Source organism: Nyctibius grandis, chromosome 7 (assembly GCF_013368605.1).
Source record: "Nyctibius grandis isolate bNycGra1 chromosome 7, bNycGra1.pri, whole genome shotgun sequence".
Classification (NCBI taxonomy): domain Eukaryota; kingdom Metazoa; phylum Chordata; class Aves; order Nyctibiiformes; family Nyctibiidae; genus Nyctibius; species Nyctibius grandis.
The window spans coordinates 29,949,498-29,971,202 of NC_090664.1; the positions used below are offsets into that span (position 1 = coordinate 29,949,498).

General features: G+C 37.6%; 1 protein-coding gene across 3 annotated transcripts in view; it reads right to left on the reverse strand.

Annotated features, from left to right (window-relative positions):
- The window catches only part of UMAD1 (UBAP1-MVB12-associated (UMA) domain containing 1), an 83,193-nt gene that overhangs the window by 2,425 nt on the left and 59,063 nt on the right, over positions 1–21,705 (reverse strand). For all 3 annotated transcript variants that reach the window (XM_068405336.1, XM_068405334.1, XM_068405335.1), the window contains one exon: positions 16,796–16,881. In XM_068405336.1, coding sequence (XP_068261437.1) covers positions 16,796–16,881 — 86 coding nt within the window. The remainder of the gene's footprint in view (positions 1–16,795; positions 16,882–21,705) is intronic.

The window sequence follows — 21,705 nt, forward strand, 5'->3', positions numbered from 1 at the left end:
AAGCAAAGAAAAGACTATTTATTCTGCCTCTAGATATCCAGTCTAACTTGTTTTACTATTTATAGCAATAAAATGCTACGCAAACATAGCTTTCATGTCATCTCTAGAAGTAAGATGTTCGTTATATGGACTTCTATTTTGCATAAGCACACATACAGAAATACTCAGTAATTTGTTCAAAAGTGCTTAACAAGTCATGTCAGAGCCAAGAACATTAGACATGAATTTCTGATTGCAGTCCTGACTTCTTCCTTTCAACCTCCATACTCAGCACACAGATAGAAAAATCCAAAGCCTACACTGTTATTAGGGAAGGGAGAGCACTGAAAGCTTTAAATGCTAATTTGGTGTTCAACCGATCATAAGAGTTAAATGGATCTAGTTGTATAGAAGTCGCTTTCATCCTACATTATTCCATGATTTTTAGGGGACTTGTGCTGCTCAAGATCTGACCTGTGCTGGAGTTGAATGTTACAGATCATGGTTGTTACAGAGAACCTGAGGTTGTGGGTGTTTGACAAAAGGACAGTTTGGGCGGTGGGGTGGTGGTGGGGTTGTTTGTTTTATAGCCTGGGAGTGTGTAACACAGCTAAGCATTTAGCCCGGTAAAAGGCACTCCATCTCCTTCTCAAAGGATTTGAGTCAAATGGATGAGTCTCAAAGTCAATGGATTTGACTTGAACACAACCTGAGCACTAGTCATTCCTTACACAACGTAACATTTCATCTAGTAGGACAGATAAACATTAAACCTTCTATTAAACTGTCAACAATGAGATAGATAACCTTGACAATCTAACTCAGTGCAGAGTCAGTACTTGTCTTAGGTGACAGAGGAAGCTCTCTCCTCTGTAAGCTACTAGGACAGAAGGGGTTAGTGGTGCTGCACGCTCTGAAATGGACTCTCACTTGGAGGAGAGTCATCATTTATACTCATGATGACTTGAAACCTAAAGCTTAAGATAAACTTCCCAAGATCCATTACTATTATGTAACAGGATAATAATGTAAAATTTCCTAAGGTTAAGAAGATTTATTAAAAGGAATGACTGCTAGATATAACTACTAAACTTGCTGGTTATGATCCAATACAAAAGAGGAGTGAATGAGCTCCAAAGGAGGCAAGTGAGGAAAGCATCTACCTACTGAGCTGGTGGGATTCACTTCCCAGTACAAATCCTATTTGATTTTTCCCCCTCTCTTTCAGATCACCTTCTGGCTGATTGCTATAAAACATTTTATTTTATAGGTATCAAAAAGGAAAGAGTAATCCCATCTTTGTCTATTCTTCTAGACCACTTCAGAGCCTTCTGGAGATAGGGTATGTCACTGGGTTTCTCCTGCTTTAATATTCTCTAAGCTATTGTAATACTGACATGTCTGTACCACATAATTCCTAGAGCTACAGTTTACAGATATTTCTTCTTCTTCTTTATTTTCCCTTGCTTTCCTTTTTTCAGTTCTCTATTCTTATGAATAGCTAACAGCCCTTCAGAAAGCTACATGCAACAGCAGAGGCAAGATTACTGATTCTGGTATTTTTAGAGGGCAGAGAAAATAGGAAAGCTAGCAGAATAGTCAGGAAGATAGCCTGCATAGTTCTTCTACTGCAGCTTTCCAAGCTCTGAGCAAAAAAAACACGGGCCATATCACCATAAGTCTGTATGTTCAGGGAAAACCCTAAAACCTCTTGTACTTGTCTGTTCTAATCAGCAGAGTTATCTTCAAGTTGCAGATCAGCAGCCCTCACTTTAAAAGGGATCTTAGCTTCTATAGCTGCTAATTGATAACATTTAGGGGGAATTCTTCCTTCTTGTCATGGCCAAATAGGCTCAAGGTGTGCATCATAACAAAATTCATAAACATCTTCTGCTATAGACATATTCTCTTGCTAAGAACACTGCCAAACACACAGAACATTTATGTTAATGATATTTGTATGAAAAAAAATCCCACAATACTTCAAATTATTGCAGTCTACAACTACCTGAAGGGAGGTTGTAGTGGAGTGGGAGTCAGCCTCTTCGCCCATGCAACTAGCGATAGGACAAGAGGACATAGCCTCAAGCTGCGCCAGGGGAGGTTCAGGTTGGACATTAGGAAGAATTTCTTCTCAGAAAGGGTCAGTAGACATTGGAACGGGCTGCCCAGGGAGGTGGTGGAGTCACCATCTCTGGATGTGTTTAAGAAAAGACTGGACATGGCACTTAGTACCATGGTCTAGTTGACACGGTGGTGTCAGGGCAATGGTTGGACTCGGTTATCCCAGAGGTCTCTTCTAACCTGATTGATTCTGTGATTCTGTGAAATAAGGACTTAAATTTGTAGCTGCTGTAAACTTAAAAACTTCCCTTAATTTCTACTCTGCACAAATTCGTTACATTCCCTCTTGAAAGAAATAACCTGTGGAGCATTTACTGAGGTCTGATATTTGCTTGTATTACACCAGTCCCATATTCTGAAGGTGAGAGCGAAGCCAGAAAGCCCCAAATGAAAAACAGGAAAAGGTTACATCTAGGAATCAATTAAACAAGATCTTCAAAGACCCTTCTGCCTCCCTCCACTCCCACATTCCAGGGAAAAATGATCCGTCGCTCGCTGTCCTATTCCCATAGCTCAGATGATAATCAGAAATCTCTAGAATCTAATGTTTATTTTGTTTGGCAAATTATACTTTTATGAACACCTGTTTATATCTTAATTGTCCCACAAGCTGGATGAACTCAATTTACAATGCAAATTACACTATCACGTGGCAAAACTAACTTCAAAGAGGAAAAAAAAAATCGAAGACACCACAAAGCATCTTGGATCTTCTTTTTTCCTCCAGAAGCCTTACATTTGTTAGAAGGGTGCCGAATGGGCAGCTCCAGAAATTAAAACCCTTTCTGCACACAGCAGATACCGTGTATTGACAATGATAGAGCAAGAACCAATTTTTCTTACTCTCAAGTCCCTCTCCACGTTTCAAAGCAAGACTGCAGTAAGGAAGGATGAATTACATTAGAATTATTTTACTGTTAAACATCATTTTACCATACTCAATCTCTGCATACTGTCAGCAAGGTTCTTAATAGTCTATAGATTCTGATACTATTTGAATAGTCAAAACAGTATCATAAATAAAGCCTGACATGGCTGGGAGCAACATTGCACAGATAAGTCAGGAAAAAATAAAAGTGTCAGGTCAGTATAACAAATGCAATAATCTGATCTCAGATCCAATGGTCTTTGGGTCCCTGTCTACCCAGCCCCTCATGAGAAGGTCTTATGTCCAATATGACAACATCAGTTTACAGCAGAAATGAGAAAAGGACTCGAGATTTCCCATTTCAGTTTCACACATAAACCACTACTGTCTCTCCCATGAAAATGGCTATTTTTCACTATCTTAAAATGTTCACTTTCACTTTTTCGTTTATAGCAAGTCACATTTTTGTTACTACTATTGGACTGATGTCTCAACAAATTATGCAATGGGAAAAATACAAAACCTGGGGAGGACTAGTCTTTAATGCAGTATGCAAAACCTAAACATGGTAGAAAAACGCTGGCCAAAGTTAACCTGGAAAGTGAACTGAAGACAGGCTGCTGGAAAACTCTGTCACATTTGCAGTTTAACTCCTTGAATATTGTGGAGCCCATGCTTTTATTTGGTACGTAGTGCGTCATAAGTGTTATGGCATATATTATCTATGTATTATATTACCTACTAGGTATCCCCATATAAAGAAAAAAGTTCCTGTCCTGAATAATTCAGGTTGTGAGAAGTAATTTTTCAGTTCTGCCTAGCGCAGTCATTACACGCCATCATTGCCCTTTGCTATGCACAATTGTTTCTGAGCGCCCTTGCAGTGACACTTAGATAATGGCCTCATGTGCAAGATTTTATCAAGCTAGACATATTTTTGGGCTTCCAAATCGTAAAGACCTCCTTTAAATGGGCTAAGACCTATTTCACTCATATGCTGCAGAATCCACATCAGTGAAAAGACCTTGATGAAGCCAACCCAACCAGCAGGCTTTTATAGCGACTGTAGTAACGTAATGAAGAACTGGACACCTTAGTAGAGAACATCAATCTCCTGTCGATGCTGAGATCACCCAAGCTGGTTACAATGCAAACACCAGCACAAAGTTATGTGATGCAATCAAAGTCAAGGTTATGAAATGGCTTATGTTTTCATGCATGCATTCTTCAAGCATATATAGAACTGCAAGTCCTAGAGAATTTGATATCCCACATTAGTCACACTGGTTTCTACTTAAATGCCTAACTTATTTATCCAGAATACAATCTATTCAGAGCATATTCTCTGGACACTAGCTAAACAAAGCACTGCCAAATGCTATGACACACAATCCTGCTATGAGAAATATTAGTTGAATGCACTTAGAAGATCACCAAACAATTTACATTTCATCAAACACCAGGGAGTCAAAAATTAGTTAAAATTACAGAAAGTACGGTAATCAAATTTAATTCAAATACGCAAGGTGTTTTCTTAATTCTTCATTTGCAATCCAAATGAATAGGGATAAAAGAAACAGTATGTAAACATCTACGGTAGCTGGCCACCAGATATTAACTGTGCCCTGACAGCAAGGGTGTTATATGTTATTTCAAAACTAACAAAGTATAAAATTATCCTCTAAAGTAAATTCTTCTTTTTTGCTCTTTTTTTAAAAATGTTTCTCAGCTGCCTTTAAAAACATCTAATTTGCTGAATCTCTATGTGCTAACCATAAAGTCTGCCAAGAGTCTCATAAAGAAGAAAAAATGCATAGTTTAAAATGTATTGAGAAGCCGGATTTACAGTGCTCTGACAGCAAATCAAAGATCAGTGCTAGCATTATTATAACCCAAACTATTGAACAGGTTTTCTAACAAAAAGTGATTAATTTAAAGAAATTTGTACCTCCTGTAAAAAAAAAAGGTTTTTTTTTCCGGAAGCAGACACATTTTCCTTAAAAAGACAACCTTGAGAAACAACAGTACATTCAGTCTTCCAGAATGTTTAATAAATATCCAGCAATATCATAATTATGAGAGAGACCTACAATACTACTGGTGATACAGAAATATTATCTTTATTTCAGGCTAGTTTGTGGTATCACAGCAAATAGTGTATCATAATGTATCTCAGAATTTATTTAGCATTTTGCAGTCATTTCTGATGTATCTAGAAACGGAAATTTTCTTAGGTGATTGTTCTTCCAATGGTGCTTCAGTTAATGCTTTTTAGGGTATTCACTGGGCCTTTTTAGAAAATTTGTAGGAATTCCAGCATGAGCATCTCCATTGATGACAACGATTCACTTTTCAAATAAGAACAGTAATTGCAAAGAGGAAGAGAGGGGAAAAGAAAAATTACTCACAAGATGCTCTGAATGTTTAGCACTTTGTATTCAAAAATTTAAGCTAGGAGAAAAGGATCAGTAAAACATTGCTGGAGGGGGGAAAAGCGTACCTGGCATGATAGTTTTTAAATGTCATAAAAAACCCAACCCAAAACATCGACAACAAAACATCCCCACACCCAACACACCAATAAGTATGTGACCTCTATCCTTACAGAACTGTAAGAAGGGAAGAAACCCACCTGGACAAGCACAATACAGATGCCCCCTGAGATGGTTCAGAAAGCCTCACGTGAATCATGAGAGCTGCTGTTATTTCAAGGCTCACTCAAAAGCTTAGTCAGCATCCTCTCCAGGGACTCAAGAAAAAATTTATTTCTATCTGGGAGAACAAAAGTAGATGGAAGAAGTAGTGTTGGAGACCTTGCAGTAGCTCATTGCCATATCCAAATGGCTTTCTTTTTTTCTTTCTTTCTTTCTTTGTCTGACTTTCTGTCTGTCTTAGCAGAAGTGCAATGAATGGAACTGTAATACTAGCCTAAGAGTGCTGTTGTCAGTGGTTGCAGTAGAGCGGACTGCCATGCTGAAAGCTTCAGGCTAAGATCGAGTGCTTGGAGAGGCTTTTAGAAGCAAGGATGGCTGTCAATGGAAATCAGCGTTCCCATTTGCTTTGGTCTCTTGTTTCCCAGCTTCTTATGACTCTCATTCTGCAATACAGCAGTTATTTGCCTTTCTTAAAGACCTCCTGCTACCTGTACAAATTTTGTGTGATTAGTAGGCAGCATGGTTTTTCTCCATTTATCAATATTGCTGTTCAAAGTAAAACAGAACCAGATTTTAAAATAAGCATTTGAGAATAGTTTTACTGATTTGTGACATACATTTTAGATATTTTTCTTTTTCATTTTCCTCTTTAAAGCATGCTTTTCAGCTGTTTCTTAGACTAAGATGGAACCAAGGTCAGGTTAATGTTGCTGAAATCTTAAAGAAAAAAATTCTAAAGAAACAGTGAAAAGTACCTTTGACATTCTACAGTTTTTCATTATTATAGCAAAGTTCCCCACAGAGTATCCTGGCCTGCAAAGAGCAGTAGGGGAGTCTTTGCTAAACCACACTTTCAGTATCAATAATGATGTACATTTGTACATCCTTACTGGCATTAAAGCAATTAGAAAAGTGTAATTATTCAGAACGAGCTTTCTTTCTACTGTAGGAACAATTCAATATTTTAAATGCGGAATGAACTTTCTGTAATTAGTACATGCTCCTTGCTCTCTCAAACAGCTAAAACTGTTAATCTCTGCAGAGGGGAAGAATTGAAAGGTTGCCATTTGAACTCTGGGTACTCTGAATGTTCCACGATTAAAGTGTGTTAGCTTAATTATCCTAGCAAATACTAGAGATGCCTGTGAGTTTTATTTATGAAACACTTATAGAATGTAATTCTACCCTGAAAAGTATTCTTAAGTACCTCAAAACACTGCATATCTAGTGTCTAAACCAACTATCTCATTTGTTCATCTTAGAAGAAAAAAATGGGGTTTCTTCGTTAACAATTTTGCAAACTCAAATCAGAACAAGATTAAGGTTCTGTTTTCACTCAATCCTCTATAATAACAATTGGGCACAGGAAATATTTGGAGGGGATTTGGTGATAAATTTAGCAAATATATTGAACTTAATATAACCAAAATGGTATAATGATATTTTTATTCCCAATTCCTGCTTTTATTCCGTTATTCCTAATTCCTATTATTTAATTATTTCATTCAATAATTGTTTAAAGACAGAGGACCATAACGCCTCAAATGTGGGCATCTATAATGAGAAACTATAAAATTGTGAACAAACAGGGAAAAGATGCAACATTAAGGAAGACTGCGGAACTAAGAGAAAGCAGAAATAAGAAGGAAGCAGAAAAGGAATCTAAATCTTTATTCAAAATGCTAAGTCTTAATTTCCCACCATAACTAAAATAATTATACTCTTACCTTTCCTTCCATCCCAACCAATTTTAGCACTTTGGAATCTGATAATTGAAGAGCTGTATCAGTATTTACGCCCCCCCAGTAGCAGGTTTCCTGTTCTTGCTGCCTCCCTGTGCCTCTCTGGAGGCCCCTGAGCTTAGGGCACTGTCCTAATAGGTGAATTTTGGACAATGTTCCCCTTTGCAACCTGAATATTGTGATAAGAATTATCTTAGAAGAAAGAGAGAGGTGTGGGTTCAGTAAGGAACAGTTTATCTAGTTCCTCTGTTCCTTCGAAGTACTATGCAAGCTATTCATAGCAAAGATCTCATACTTTATAATAAGCAACATGAACAATATTCAGCATGTTGTGCTTCTGCCAGTGCCAGGAAATGTTACTAACTAGGCCAGATTTTTTTCTTCTTTTTTCTGTAGCATGTATGCTAAAAGATTAAAAAGTTCATTAAAATCACTATAGTAAGTAAACCTCAAGCCAGAGAACTGTAATTGAAAATGCAGGCAGCTCTAGACATCCAGCAGTGCATTCCATAGCCACAAATCAGAAGTGAAGGACAAGTCAATATATTGCAAAATGAATAGAGAAGTCTGATAAATGCTGATAATGGATTTGTTCTGTAACTTCAGTGTCATCCAAAAGCACAAAGTACTCACATTTATTTTGCTGCTACCTTCATTCCTGATGTAATACTCCTCTCAGATAACTTTTCAATATAACCAGAGAATATACTAAGAAATTCAGTTTTCTATAAAACTTTAATTGCACATTGAAATAAACAGTATTTAAATAATTAGTTTTAATTTAGCAGCTACATTTGGTCGATGTAGTTAGTGACAAGAAGATTTGAGTTTCTCTCTGTTGCTCCAAGCAAAATATATCCTGAAGACTTCTTGGGAAGCTGATGTCCTGAATAGGAGGAGCTTAACACAAACTGGGTCTCTGCCTCCATGTCTCTACCTCTTTTTCCCAACCTCTGCTATTGTAGAAGCTCCAACATGGTAACCTGCTATGGCCAGAAAAAGATGATAGTCTTGCTGAGATGGTAGATGTCCATGAAGTAGAACTGCTAAAAAAGAGGGATAATACTGCATTCCCTCATTATTCTACTAAATATATGAAAATCCAAGGACTTGAATGGGAAAGGAAGCTGTCTACTTAAGAAAAGAATGTAGACAATTAAACTTGAAAGATTAGTAAGAAAATATTTAGCAAATATGGTTTCACAAAAAAAATGTCAATAAATTTTTCAGCAAATTGGAACAACCGGGAAAAGCAGCGTAAATCAGAAGTTATTGTTTTGAGAAGAAAAGGAAATCTCTCCTTGAGTAATTGAGGTAGTCAGCAACATCCGTGAAATGTCTCCCTAGAATGTTAATATCAGTGAGAGGAAAATGACAGAGGGATAACAATTTCCATCTACAATAAGAGGAAAGGAAAAGGAAATGATCTTAGATTTGGTTTTCAGAAAAAAGTTAATTAAGTAAAGTGAATAGAAAAGAATTACTAGTCTGAACCCAGGTGAAGCTTCCTCCAGCGATACCTGCGAACAACGTCCTCAGCAGTGCTTTCACAAGTGTTGTTCGGTAACTAAACCCCTGAATCTTCCTAATGGTCTCTCTCCTCAGTCTTGAAGAATATAAATGGATTCTCAGGCAGTTGTGTGCATAAAAATTGCTGTACTAAGTGCTTTGCTCTGACGTTTTTATCATGCTGCTTAAAATCCAAGCGCGTGGCAAGACTAGCAATATGTTCTATTTACAAATTTAAAATATTCTAATGCTGAAAAAGTGATTTAGGCAAGTATTTCCTCACACAACTTTCCACCTGCTCTCTCCATAGAGACTGAAGTCAATAAGAGAAAGGAAGGATGGATATTTGACTTTAAGTTCCTCCATACACAGTCTGTAGCTGGAGCACTTGTCAACAGCACCTTCAGCAAACAGCTTACCAGGAGCCACAGTTTGTAAAGCTTCGATCTACAAACAGTAACAAGACTGAGTTGTCCTCAGCACCTACTGCTCAGGTTTCTGAGATGCAGGAATAAAAGCACGATGAGTCTTAAGGCAGTAAAGGACCAAATAATTAATTAAATAAATAAAAGGAAACAAATATTGGTCATCTCATTCAATCAAGGTGGCCTCTTTCGGCCTCCTGGCTCTCTATGGAAGGAAGATAATTGGAGAATAATGAAAAGGAAGAAGGGTACTTTTTTGGCTTTTAAAATAGACTTTTTTTTATCAAGCAGGTCTACTAATTGCATTACAACACTAGAAAAGTATTCGTAAAATTTGTAATACTGTGAAAGCAAAGAGAAGAAATTTGCAAACAAATAATTTCCATTTTATCTTGCATTTTTAAAAAGTGTTTCAGAACAAAATTTGACCATGTGCTGCTACTCAGTGCAGTCTTTCACAAGTCTGATGTGACTGAGGAGTAGTGAAGTTTGGGGATTTTTTTTAAGGCACAAATTACAGACATAGCATATTATGGTGAAATGATCAAACCACATTGATGGAAAGTACAGAAAAACATACTCCTGTCTTATCAATATTAGCACTTTGGACTGAAACGAGACAGTTTTCATGTTGTATTTCCTTTCCATTAAAATGGACTGCCCACTGCTGTCTGTGGGTTTTTAGGGTTTTTTCCTCTGAAAGTGGCAGTGAAACTAACCTAAAGACATTGTTATTTTCCTTATTCGGTGTTTAGAGTAATTATTAATAAGCTGCCCTCTACTAGTCTTTCAGCCACCATTTTACGCTAATGCATCTTGTTGTAAATATCACTGTACCATCAGGCTGTATTAGCACTCAGTCTCATCAAGTGATGTGTGATCTACATTGTATTTTAGATCAATTTTAATATTAGGAAAGCCCAGAAGGGTTGCTGCCAGAGGCAGGATGACTGACCAATCAATTTGTTGACAGCAGCAAAGTGAAACAGCATTACTGGCTTTTAGTCCAACTGCATGTGTTTGGGCAAAAGATACATGATAATCAGCAGTTTTATCTGGGGATTAAGCTAGTTAGAAGATCCCAAAATTAGAGAAAGACTAAAAAATGTAATGGGAACATCTGGGCACCCAATTTGAGCATCTCCTGCTGCTCAATAACCATCTAATGTAACTGAATAAGCACACACTTCAGTCAAACACATAGTGAGTCTCTGCCCAAAGTAAACAGGGAGGTATGCAAATTGTGCTTCTGGATACATGTGCCTTGGTCACTATTTGGAGTATATGTTCCTTTAATAAAGCCTAGGTCTCAAAATGAAGAGGCTTCCAATCAGGACAATTTTACTATTTTATCAACTTTTTACATGTGGGTACATACACTGCTATTTATAGGCACTGAACAATGAAAATATACCATGTTCGTGTGTCATTCTTTCCCTGCTGGAGGTGATTTTGTCTTCTGTTGCTCAAACCTCACCAGTCCTACAGACTGACCACAGCACTAACTCCAGACTCCACAGGCAGGGCTGAGGGAGGTAGGGATTCTCCAATCCATTTGTTGTGTTTACGTGTATTTGCTGCCCAGATAGAACATTCAAGTCCCATCTTAAAAGACTGTAAGGCTTCCTCAGTTCTTGTCGTAATGAAATCTCAACTGAAGTTAAACAAAGGATTTAACAGTATTTCACACTTGTGACGTGCTATAGAAAAGTGCTTTGTAAGACAGCACTGCATGACTTTTTTGAAAATGTACTGTTTTCTAAGTTCAGAGAGGAAACTGGTGACAACCACATTAATTCACATCTCTCAATTCCCACTCTAGTTCCCTATATCTAAAAATATAATGCTTCCCTTTAAGAAAAAGACAATGGACATAGCATTCTTGACATTACTATGATTACTAAGTATCTGAAATAACCCCAGCTGTGTATCATGTTACACAGATAACAAGTCTAACTATTCACTTCAGAATTGAGAAAAACCCTACAAGGTGATAGTCTTACAAGACACCCCCGGGTCATACTGGTTGACCCTGGGTCAATCGATCACACAAATCAGAGTTTATAAAATGTTGTTTGTGAGGCCATTTCAACTAAACCTTTGTGGCATGCAGAAGCGGACTTTCTTATGGATGATCGTGTTGCTTAAATTTTAGATATGTATGTACGTGTACCTAATATATTTATACACTATATGTACATATCCTCCCCTCCTCCCTAAGTTGCCCAACTGTTGAGAGCAGACAGAAGACCACTGGTCCATATGTTCTGGAGATCTTCCTAGTATGAAAATACCGCTTAAATATTTTGGTCAATTATCAAACACATAGCAATATGAACATTACAATGAAGCTTTATAAATTAAATATGCTATTGCATAGTAATAGTTGTAATATGTAATAGTTGATTTTTTCAGCTGACTGGGCTATTCACCTTTGTTCTCAGTAAGATCACAACCATATACTGTGCCTTTCTTATCATATGGCAGCTCTACTTCATACACACTTTCGATCTGTGGCTGCACATTGATCCCCCAAAGAACTGCCAGCTATTTACTGTATATGCAAAGGATGGAAGGAGCTAAGAAAGATGATGTCCATTGCAGCCTCCAACACTTAAAATTAGTCATCCTTCTTTCCAGGTAATGTTAAAACTTCACTTCCTATAGCTTATAATAATATGCAATGATCTCAGTGCAATAGCTGAGTAAAACATAAGATCTTTCTTCTGATGGTACCAGCATTCAGAGAAAAGTACATGCTTGATGACCTGCTGCAGACTTATTCCAGTCCCTTCTAAGACTGGATAATTTCATTAAGTGATTATTGCTTACATACCCAATTAAGAAGAGAGAAAATATGGACCAACATGCTTTAAGAGCTTTATAGGTGAAAAAGAAGATCTTGGAGTTCTTATGACATACTAATCAATGACAAGCAATTAATCAATCATCTAACCAGGCCATGACTAGGATTCTAGCTTATGAGAGCTTAAAAAAAAAAAGCCAATCTAACAGTAACATTTTCTACAGACGCTATATATTGTCAAAATGGAGCAAACTCATCACAAACATCGGCCAATAATTTTGAAATATACACCACCCTCTCTAAAGCAAATGCAGGGAATTTAAAATGATGCAGTAAATCTAGCCCCGAACACCCTTCTCGAGTTTTTAAATATGGGACCCTCTGAACCATAAACTAAAAGTTGGGTGACTGAATGGAGACACGACCAGTAATATCTCCTTTTCCAGTAACTTGTAAAAATACTCGAGGCAGCCAAGCTTTAGTAAAAACTGGGCAATAACAGATCTGGAAGAACCAATTAATTTTTATTTTTTTAAAAAGGAAAACAAAGCGATATTAGCATTATTCATGCCCTGGAATTGTATCAGGTGATCTGCTCAAAAGGATATCTTAAAAGTCTATCAACTTCAGCAATACTTGCTAAATTCTCTAGAACACCAAAAAAAAATTAAATTCTTTTTTCCCCCACTCTTAAATTGTGCACTCACAACTTCCATTAGCTCTTCCTTCATATTTTATACCTCATAGTATTTCTGTCTTTCCAGTTGACTAATATGACCCCTAATATAACCAGATGTCTAGGAAACTGTTGTTTACATCTATTCAGAATCCTTACATAGCAGCTTTACAAAGGATCAGTTTAATGAGGATATTATCTGCCAATTCAGATATAAAAATATTTTTTCTAATTTATTTGGATACTCACCCAAAATGGTGCACACCAGTATCTATATGGAGAAAAACCTAGATAATTGTAGATTTACTTCAGGAAACGTGATCTTTCTATCTGCTACGTTCTCAGCTTGTAGTAGCAAATTATGCAAAGAAAGGGCACAAGAACTACAACAGAACTATTGCAATTCATAAAGAAAACTATGTCCTATGATGATAAGTATCACAGCAAGGTATATAATTAAGAGTGGCTATAACAACAACATATAAATTAGATAATTATGGATTACGCAATCCCTTGGGGGATTCTCTCTTGCCCTAGAAAATGTATAACAAGCTCCTTAGATAGGAAGCAATAGCTATTGAGTATTTGAGGGAGAAACAGAACTATAAAGAAAAATAAACAAACAAAAGAACACACAGAGAAAAATCTTAATTTATAATCTAAAGACGGCTCTCACATTTGGTGGTTTATTTTAATACACTTACTGGTACAGTTTTCACCCATTAAATCTGCAGGCATCTGTTGGCTAAAGAGCACATGTCAGATTATGAAGAAGTGCAATATCAAATAAACACGAGCTGCTTCTTAAGGTCATAGTAGGGAGATACAAAACACTGCAGCTATTGCCAGAAACGTAATTTGTTGTTGTTGTTGTTTCTTACATCAATTTAATAGTCCCAGGTGTCCTGGACACCAGACATACCATAATCTTAATAAATCCTAATTCACAGCCATACCATCTGTCAAAAATATTTATGTCTTCTAATAGATATGCTACATAATTGCTCTCACAGTAGGACAAAAATACATGGTTGCACTAATTTGCTTTACCAATGAAATAGCTCGTTATCAAAAATAACCCCACACATTACTAGGGTTTCTAGCACAATTCATATATCAAAACTAACCTTTCCATTCTGTTATTTTCTATAACCTTAAATTCACAGTGAAAGCAGATAAAGATTGAATTATCTGGAAATTGTACTATAATAATGGAAAACTTGCAAGCATGAAAAAATAAAACCGTAATATCTTTCTATTATGATGGTAAATAAAACCGTAATATCTTTGTATTATGACGGTGTTGCAGTTAAAATTAGAAGCTTTGTACTTCAGTGTCACAAAGAGACTAATTTAAGTTCTCAGCCCTGTAGAGCGCTAAGCATTTTGGCCGCAATCCAGAAAAGCACTTAAACGTGTGTATGACAGTTTATGAGCCTGAAGCAACTTCAGTGGGATCATACAGGCTTGATTAGGCCCAGAGCACTCATTACCCTGCTGGACAACGCATCTCCCTAGGTCTGACTCGGCATCAGGAGATGACCCTCCCAAACCTCCATCCATACTCATGGAGACAGAGAGGATACTCCACATTGGACTGTTCCAAGCAGGAGCTTCTGTTCCCACTCTCTGCAGCAGATGAAACATTCGGACTAAAGTTGGCCTTTGAGAACACCCTTCCTCCAAAAAGTTTCTAAATATCTGCAGTTCCTCTAACATGCATGCAATATCAAAACCTCTTAAAACAACACAGACTGCAGGTATGGCAGTTCTTACAAGAGATTCTGTTGCATGTTGCTAGTTGCAGCAAGGTGATCTTGGTGTAAGCTTGTATTTGTGCATTAGTTTAAATACTTTATGCAAGATTATACAAAAATATGTACTTGAGAATTCAGTAATTACACAGCAAACAAATCCAATAGTACCTAAGTGAATGGGAAATTCCAAAGATGATGACAGTTACCAAAAATTACTCCAGAAGATACTTTCTTCAAAAAAATCAAACTCAACCTCATTTCCCTTTTGAATAAGGAAGTGACCCAAGAACAAAGTATTACTTCATTCTTCTTTAAATCACATTTCTGAAAGCACTTTCCTTGTTCCACAAAGTCTACATCTATTAAATTTAAAACAGATATTTAAAAAAAAAAGCAAGTTTCCAGCAACTGAAAGATGCAGCTGAAGAACTAAACACTCTTCTGTTCAACTGTGCATGAAAAATATCTGATACTACTTTGCACTCTAACAGATATCTTTTAACATACTGTGCTATATTTACAAAGTATCCTTGTTTTAATGCTAACAAGTTTATTATTTCAATTAATGTTCTGTTTCTCAATGACATATTGAATATATAATACAATGCTTTTCCAATTTTGCTAAATTGGTAGATTTCTCCCACAAATTTATAAAAACATACTCACTACTGCAAACAGGAATATTGCTTTCCAAATGGCCAGAATTATCCATTTAATTTCCATGATCCTCAGTTACTCTATTGAATTTGAGAAATGGACAACTCCTTTGAGTAAATGTGAAGTCCAAACATGCAAATCCAGAGACTGGAACTACTAACTTAGATACTACAAAATGCTTTATCTGCTGTATCTTAATTTAATTGATGTTGTCGCAAGCCAGTTCATACAAGTATTTTTAAGACATATAAGTCTTTTAATAAAAAGATTAAAATAAATCTCTGTTTCATTTTCACTGTAGTAGCTGCTATTTTATTTTTCAAACTTTGTTTCTTTCCTCTAACTCATAAACACTTAAAAACTACACAAGTTCCTATTTTACTGAAATTCCACAGAACTGAACAAACCACTGATGGTACAATAACTGGCAGCTCACAATACCTAGAGAGAACATCCCATGAAGGGAAACTATGTCTGTGCAGTAGGTAACCACAACACCAATGCATGATACTGCCTCAGATTTGCAGGACTTCATTTGCAAAACACCCTGGCTCAAATGTGCATGGATCCAGAAGCCAGACTAAAATTTTGCCATTAATTGTAATTAATTCATACTTTCATGTTATCAGAAGGCAAACGACTCATTACTTATGATGAATTAAAGATTTCTGTATCAGACACAGTTTTTAATTTGAAATTAAAAAAGACTACACATCACACACACATGTTGACCACTCTTAAAGATGCAACATTATCACACACAACTTTGATATACTAAGGGACTTAGCAATAATAAATGTTAAAATTACATTGAGAAGAGAGAGACAGAGACACAATTAGCTCCAAGACTAGATATGAGAAAGAGAGAGAAAAAGTATAGGTTAAGCAAAATAAACCCATCACAAAAGCACAAAAAGTCCAAGCAAAATGTCTCACAGATATCTTGCAAATATCTAAAAGTACATGGCAATCAAAAACAGGCTCCTACTCATTGCAAAAACATTTTCAGAGGAGGTGGAGAAGAAAATATGTGTACATCATATGCAGAAATATTCTGAAAAGCCCTCTTTGGTATACATGGATTAAATATTAAATAAACCAGATGAAGAAAAAGAAGTCCAGATTTACAGCCACACAGTACTGAAACAGAAAGCAAACACACAATAAAGGCAGTCTATTATACTCACACACTTACAACATGTTGCTTATAATGGTAGCTGTGGAAATAAATGACTTATGTAAATGTTTGACATTTTCCATCACTACTCACCACGCTAATGTTTCTATGCAATTCATTAACATTCTAGCTGCGGTTTCATGCTTGCACATCTCAAGTACAAAAATAAGATACTCAGCAATACTGTACAGCCCAGCCTTCTTACTATTTCTTTTTCAAATCAATATCGGTGGCCTTGATAATATTGCCATCTAATTACCAGCAGTGCTGCTTTTATGAGGGATGATGAGGAAGGCTGAGTAGGCACTCAGTCTGCAGAAGATGTGAATGTGTTGAAACCTTCTCCTGCAGGATGTTCATGCTTCTTAAATGAGGTGCTATGGAAGTTTCATCATGTGTGGGTAAGGAAATAGTCTCCTACCTGTGGAGGTTGGTTGTACATCGGTCTGGTCTCCGGAAATGAAGTTTTGTCCTTTGACTCTCTACTTTGATCATCAATTGTGTCACCTAGCAAAGTAAAAAAATACCAATTAAATCACTGAAATTCTTCATATTTTATACGGAATAAGAAAAACTCTTGAGTCTTCCTAAAATCAAATTATAAAATTCCTTGGGAAAGGGGGAGCTCTGTTGCCACATTTATATTTTACAATTTTGAACACGAGAAAAGAGAAAAACATTGAGAAGTGGTCTTGCAAAACCTGGGAATAAATCTGTGTCAATTAGTTAAAAGGAAAAATTCAGAGGAAAAAACAGAGAAAGAAGAAAAGCAGGGTCCCTGTTTTTGCACACTTTAGGACCATTAAGTTCTAATAATGGCAAAGTGTCAAACAAAGGAAACATAGCAGTACGAGTATCTGGTGCAAAGGTGATACCAGATGCACACATCTGTCACTTCCCAGTCCCACATCAGGCTACGAGAACATGTGCACCGTTACTCTATCCTCATTTGTAACCTCGTTTCCATACAGAGGATATCTGTGCATGAGTGCTGAAAAAGAGACGCGGCATACTGAGGGGAACTGCCTGATTTTGACCATACGGGGACAACGACTACTTGGCAGGCTGGGCACTGACCTCCTCCCATTGCATAGACGTGGCTACCTCTACCCAGGATTTTACTGAGAAGACATGATTCAGTTTATCCCAAAAGCTGCAGCTGGTACCAGTCTAAGATGGGCAGATCAAAGCAATAAACTAGAGACAGAGTATTTCAATTTATTTTAGAGACAGAAGGTATATTATTGATTTTATTAAAAGGGTAGAGGTAGTAAAACAAAAAAGCAGGAATTGTTTCTTGGATATTGTAAAACAAATATCCACCTAGCCTATCTTCTCTCATCTTCTTTGTCGGTGAGAGGGTGTACAAGAAGTTGTAAAATTTTCGTGGATTATCTCCTTCTGCTGTTAGAGCTAGTCAGCAAATAGTTCGTCACAGGAGACAACTTAGAAAGATGAAAGATTTAGTCACATAATTCTGGTTTTATTTTTATTTGAACCAATACTGCTTTCTGTAATGGAGTATTTTGAAAGTCTGTATCCCTAAAGAGTCCTGCAGCAACAATTCTAAATGAAAGGGTTCATGTTACTGTAGTTTAACTCCTTTGCTAAACCTGTAGTTTTGGCTGTCCTGTTCCATTTTGTCCAGAGGTTTAGTTAGAGCTGATGCACCTGGAAGAAGCCATTGGGAACAGCAGCCAGCTTTTGACCATGCCCACTTAGCGTGGAAGCCAATGACACCCAGGTCCATGCATGCTTGCTCCACACTGTCATCGGCCCCCAAGGACTGACTGGTCAGGTCGCCCAGTTACAATGCAATATTTAGTAAAGTATCTTATGAAAACAAGCAGTAATATTTAGTCATCAGGCATGCTTTTTAATACCCAAGTATTATTCCTAACAGTGTATTTTGAGATTAATCAATAAATTATCTTTGCTGGTCGACACACCAAGGGAAGGGATGCCATCCAGAGGGACCTTGACAGGCTTGAGACCTGGGCCTATGCGAACCGCATGAAGTTCAACAAGGCCAAGTGCAAGGTCCTGCATGTGGGTCAGGGCAATCCCAAGCACAAATACAGGCTGGGTGGAAAATGGATTGAGAGCAGCCCTAAGGAGAAGAACTTGGGGGTGATGGTTGACGAGAAGCTCAACATGAGCCGACAGTGCGTGCTTGCAGCCCAGAAGGCCAACTGCATCCTGGGCTGCATCAAAAGAAGCGGGGCCAGCAGGTCGAGGGAGGTGATTCTGCCCCTTTACTCTGCTCTTGCGAGACCCCACCTGGAGTACTGCGTTCAGCTCTGGGGCCCCCAACATAAGAAGGACATGGAGCTGTTGGAGCGAGTCCAGAGGAGGGCCATGAAGACGATCAGAGGGCTGGAGCACCTCTCCTATGAAGACAGGCTGAGAGAGTTGGGGCTGTTCAGCCTGGAGAAGAGAAGGCTCTGCGGAGACCTCATAGCAGCCTTCCAGTATCTGAAGGGGGCCTACAGGAAAGCGGGAGAGGGGGTTTTTACCAGGACAAGTAGTGACAGGACGAGGGGGAATGGTTTTAAACTGAAAGAGGGGAGATTTAGATTAGATATTAGGAAGAAATTCTTTCCTGTGAGGGTGGTGAGACACTGGAACCGGTTGCCCAGAGAAGTTGTGGCTGCCCCCTCCCTGGCCGTGTTTAAGGCCAGGTTGGATGAGGCTTTGAGCAAGCTGGTCTAGAGGAAAGGAGTCCCTGCCTGTGTCAGGGGGGTTGGAACCAGATGATCTTTAAGGTCCCTTCCAACCCAAACCATTCTATGATTCTATGATTAATGCCTATTAATTCCATTAATGTTTACACTTTTCAAGATCTTTTCTGGAGTTGAAAAATGCTTCTCAGTAAACTAGTAATTCTCTACATAAAATACTCCAAAGAACTTGTATTCACACCATCTCTTAAAAAAAAAAGGGAAGGGCACACCAAAGGAGATGTGGAGTCAGTCCATTTTCAATCCCATCCCACAATACTGTGAAAAACAAAATTTCTAAGCGCCTATAAGACAATGAGGTAAGTAACACCCATGAAAACAAATTATGTCAAACCATTAGTTTACATTTGTAATGAAATAAAGAGGCCTGCAAAGTATCAGGAGTCTTGTAAATGCAATCTGCATGAAAGACTGCAAAAACTTGGGGAGGCGTGAAAATGGTTAACATGATATTTTTGGTACATTTGCTGTGGATGAGAGTGCAAACAAGTTTAAATCGTACCAAATTCAGGCTAGATCAATTTCGTCAGGAGTAAGACTACTCAAGGACTTGAAATAATCTGAGTGGTCCATCTCCAAAAGATTTCAGAGGTAGGTTGAAGAAACATCTGTCATGAATGGTTTCAATTGTGCCAAGACAAGGAAGATGAACGACCTTTTGCATTCCCTTCTAGTCCTGCATTCCATGAAGGATGCAGGAGGAAAGACTCCACAGGATACCCCTCCCTAAAATCAGGATTTGTCAAGGGAACTTAAGCTGGCTGCACAGAGACTTGTGAAGAAGAAAGCAACCACAGTGAGCTGGACAAAAACTCAAGTGTGTAAGGGAAGAGCTGCGTAGCCAGTCAGTAGCAAAGGGACAGCTAATTGAAGTCAGTGAGATGACTCATATTGGGTAAAGCTGGGTGTATGCATAAACATATTGAAAGAGAGTTATGAAAAGCAGGAACCAACTTTTCACTTCTTGTCTTTACATACCGTTCCTGACAAAGCACTCAAAAGTTTTTATATGCAAAAAAAACAAAAGACCAAATTCACGTGTGTTAATGCTATTCAGAATATACTTTTTCCCTGTAATTAGTTTTCCTTAAGATGAAAAGAAATCTTTGTTTGAAATCAGGACCAAAAGGTCAAAAATGCTAAAACTGTTCACAGGAAAGGAAGAATAAGAACAGCTCATTTGGAGAGAAATGAAAATTTTTGACTTAGAACTTTGACATCCAACTCCCAGAGGTCATAAGTTCTTAAGGAGGCCAAAATGTAGCAATATCTATAGTGTTTCACAACTCAAACTGACTTTGTAAACTGAACTTTAATGCAGAGCTCTTCTTTCCTAACCACAAAAAAAAAAAAGGCGCAAATGGGAAAACCCCAACATCTTGCCAAATTTTCAGGCATACAGTCCTGCAAGGATAAGCCATGAATCTTTGCATAGACTGTTATTATTTGACTTAATGGAGTTACAACAGTTATAGGCAGCTGCACACCAAGCTGCCCAAGATGTCCACTAGGATAGAATAGTATTTCAGAGAAATCAGTATTTTCAGTATACTTCTTTCACTGCTTCCTATCTCAAATACCCAAACAGATTAGTCATCCTTATTTCTACTAGCCCAAATAATGAATTAACTCTCACATACCTCCCCAGCTCCACCAGTTCCCAATGTTATCAACCTTGCCATAGCTGACCCGTCTTGTTTAGCCACCCCCAAATTTTTTGTTCAGCTTGCCTTGGTTTCTCATTGACCTCAATTCTAATCTTTTCCCTTGTCACAGTTTAAAGGACATCCCTTAACTGGAAGTCATAGTTTCTCTTCCCTGTTCAGGATCAGCCTTTCAAATACTTCCCTCTGATCTGGCTTTTTCTCTTCTCCACTGCAACCCTGCAATCTTTTCTTCCCATCTACCTACATGTTAGGAAGATGGATGAAGTTTGGATGAAGGTAAACACCAAATAGACAGACATCCCATGACAGCACAGACCTTTGAGAGCAGGAACTAATGTGGGTTCTTTTGAGCACTTCACACATTCTGGTTGATAGTTTTTGACTGGAGAAAAAAAAAAACAAACCAAGACACACCTCCACCCCCGCCAAAGACCCTAGAAAAAATCCCAAACCTAAATAATACTCCTTCCACAATCCTGATGTAAATAGGTATATAATTACAATTTTGCCAAACTAAGCAACTGAAATCTGGCTCTGAAAATAATCACAAACACATGACCTTAGTAGGCAGGGCTACCAACTCCCCACCACCACTCCCCAAAAAACTCTTTCATCAGAACTGAACTGCAAATATGTTCATAGATAAGGCCAGAGGGACCACTGTAATCATCTAGCCTAACCTCCTGTATAAATACAGGCCATAAGATTTCTTGAATTAATTTGTTTGAACTAGAGCAAGTTTAAAGCTGTATTTTAATTAAGAGATATCAGACAAAATGATTCATTTTACAAAACAATTAGATTCTGGCTCATATATCCCTTGGGTTAAAAGCATTATGCAAAGTTTTAGTCATAAAACTCCTATTAAAAAAAAAAAACCTAAGTAATGTATCTAAAAATGTCATACACTATTCAGAGACTAA